The 1,819-nt window shown below is 38.9% G+C and overlaps 1 protein-coding gene across 1 annotated transcript; it reads left to right on the top strand.

The window, feature by feature from the left end:
* The first annotated feature begins 339 nt into the window (after nt 1-339).
* Nucleotides 340-1,278, top strand: LOC144237937 (olfactory receptor 4F3/4F16/4F29-like). The gene has a single exon (XM_077771647.1). It carries the CDS (start codon nt 340-342, stop codon nt 1,276-1,278), a length of 939 nt encoding a protein of 312 aa, XP_077627773.1.
* Nucleotides 1,279-1,819: the final 541 nt, after the last annotated feature.

Below are 1,819 nucleotides of genomic sequence, written 5' to 3'. Positions count from 1 at the left end.
AACACTGATGCTAATTTTTGTCTGACCTTGAGAACTTTAGCTCTTGTTGTGGGTTGCAGTTTATTTTTATTTTACTCCGTTTTATACCCATCTTCCTTCCTGGCTGCGTGTCCTGTGGACTTCAAGCTACAGATCGGATGCAAAGACAACAGACTTACAGAGATTGCTGATTCACCTTCCATGATTATGTAAGGTCAAATCACTAACAAATCCCTGATTATATTATCTCGTAGTGGTGCTGCTTCTCTAATGGAACCTTGACTAATGTGGCCAATAATCCCAATTTCTTATTTTTTCCTGTTCTTTCAGGCAAATTTGGAGCCCAAAGTGACTGAAACCATGGGGGGAGGAAATAATTCGGTGGTGTCTGAGATTGTGTTGGTGGGACTCACCGATTCTTTGGAGATGCAGCTTGTCTTATTTCTAGTTTTCTCTGTGTTCTATGTCACAGGTATTTTAGGAAACCTCCTCATTGTGCTCACAGTGATCTCCGACTCCCATTTACACTCCCCTATGTACTTCCTGCTGGCCAACCTCTCTTTTATTGACATGTGGGTTTCCTCCATTGCAGCTCCCAAGATGATTTCTGATCTTTTCAAGGAGAGAAAAGTAATCTCTTTCCAAGGCTGCATTGCTCAGATGTTCTTCATTCATGTTATTGGAGGAACTGAGATGGTTCTGCTCATTGCCATGGCTCTTGACCGTTATGCTGCTATATGCAGGCCTCTCCACTACCTGACCATCATGAACTTCAGAACTTGTATTCTACTCTTGGTGGTGGCCTGGACCATTGGGATCATCCACTCACTGATCCAACTTGTGTTTGTTGTAAACCTGCCATTCTGTGGCCCCAACGAAGTGGACAGCTTTTACTGTGATCTTCCTCGATTTATTAGGCTTGCCTGCACAGACACTTACAGATTGGAGCTCATGGTCACAGCCAATAGTGGTTTCATCTCTCTGGGAACTTTTTTCATTTTGGTTATTTCCTATATCTTCATCTTGGTCATTGTTTGGCAACGTTCTTCAGGTGGCTTGTCCAAGGCCCTCTCTACCCTGTCAGCTCACATCACAGTGGTAGTCTTATTTTTTGGTCCATGTATTTTTGTGTACTCATGGCCATTTCCCACAGTCCCAGTGGATAAGTTCCTTGCCATTTTTGATGTAATTATTACCCCATTTCTGAACCCTGCCATCTATACTTTTAGGAATAAAGAGATGAAAGTGGCAATGAGGAGAATATTTAGTCAAGTGTTAAGTTTCAGGAAGATGTTTTAAGTGATCTTGATATCAAGAAAGATAAGCCTCTCTAACATTCCCTGACTGTGCTATAGACATGAATCTGACAAAATACAACACCATGGATGTTTTACTTATTAGTTTAATTATTAATTCCAGAATTTTCTTAATGTATTTTCTGCCCATAACCAAGGATGATATGATGTGCTTTCTTATGCAATGTGATGGAATGAAAGTATTAATATATGACTATTTCCACATTACCTTGCTTCTCCTTTATAAAAGGGATTTTGGACTGGTCTCTCATATCTCTTTTCCAACTCTGTATTCTGAGCAGAATCTTCCCTTATAAGGTTTATTTTTGGGGTTTGTAATGCAGAATCTGAAGAAAAGTGCTTTGGAAATTTGACAAAATTGAAATTATTAGGAATAGTGGGGATTTTTTTTCTTTTGAGGTTCTATAGTGAGATGTGTGGGAGTAGCTGTAGTGTGTGAAGCAAATAGATAAAAGAAAAAAGGATTTTAAAGAGATACTGTTGTCTATATCTTACCTTTTTTTAAATTTATTTTTTTAATTTTT

Source organism: Crocuta crocuta, unplaced genomic scaffold, assembly GCF_008692635.1.
Source record: "Crocuta crocuta isolate KB4526 unplaced genomic scaffold, BGI_CrCroc_1.0 scaffold156, whole genome shotgun sequence".
Taxonomy (NCBI): Eukaryota; Metazoa; Chordata; class Mammalia; order Carnivora; family Hyaenidae; genus Crocuta; species Crocuta crocuta.
The sequence above is the reverse complement of the archived record's forward strand: the minus strand, read 5'-3'. Positions and strand labels throughout refer to the sequence as shown.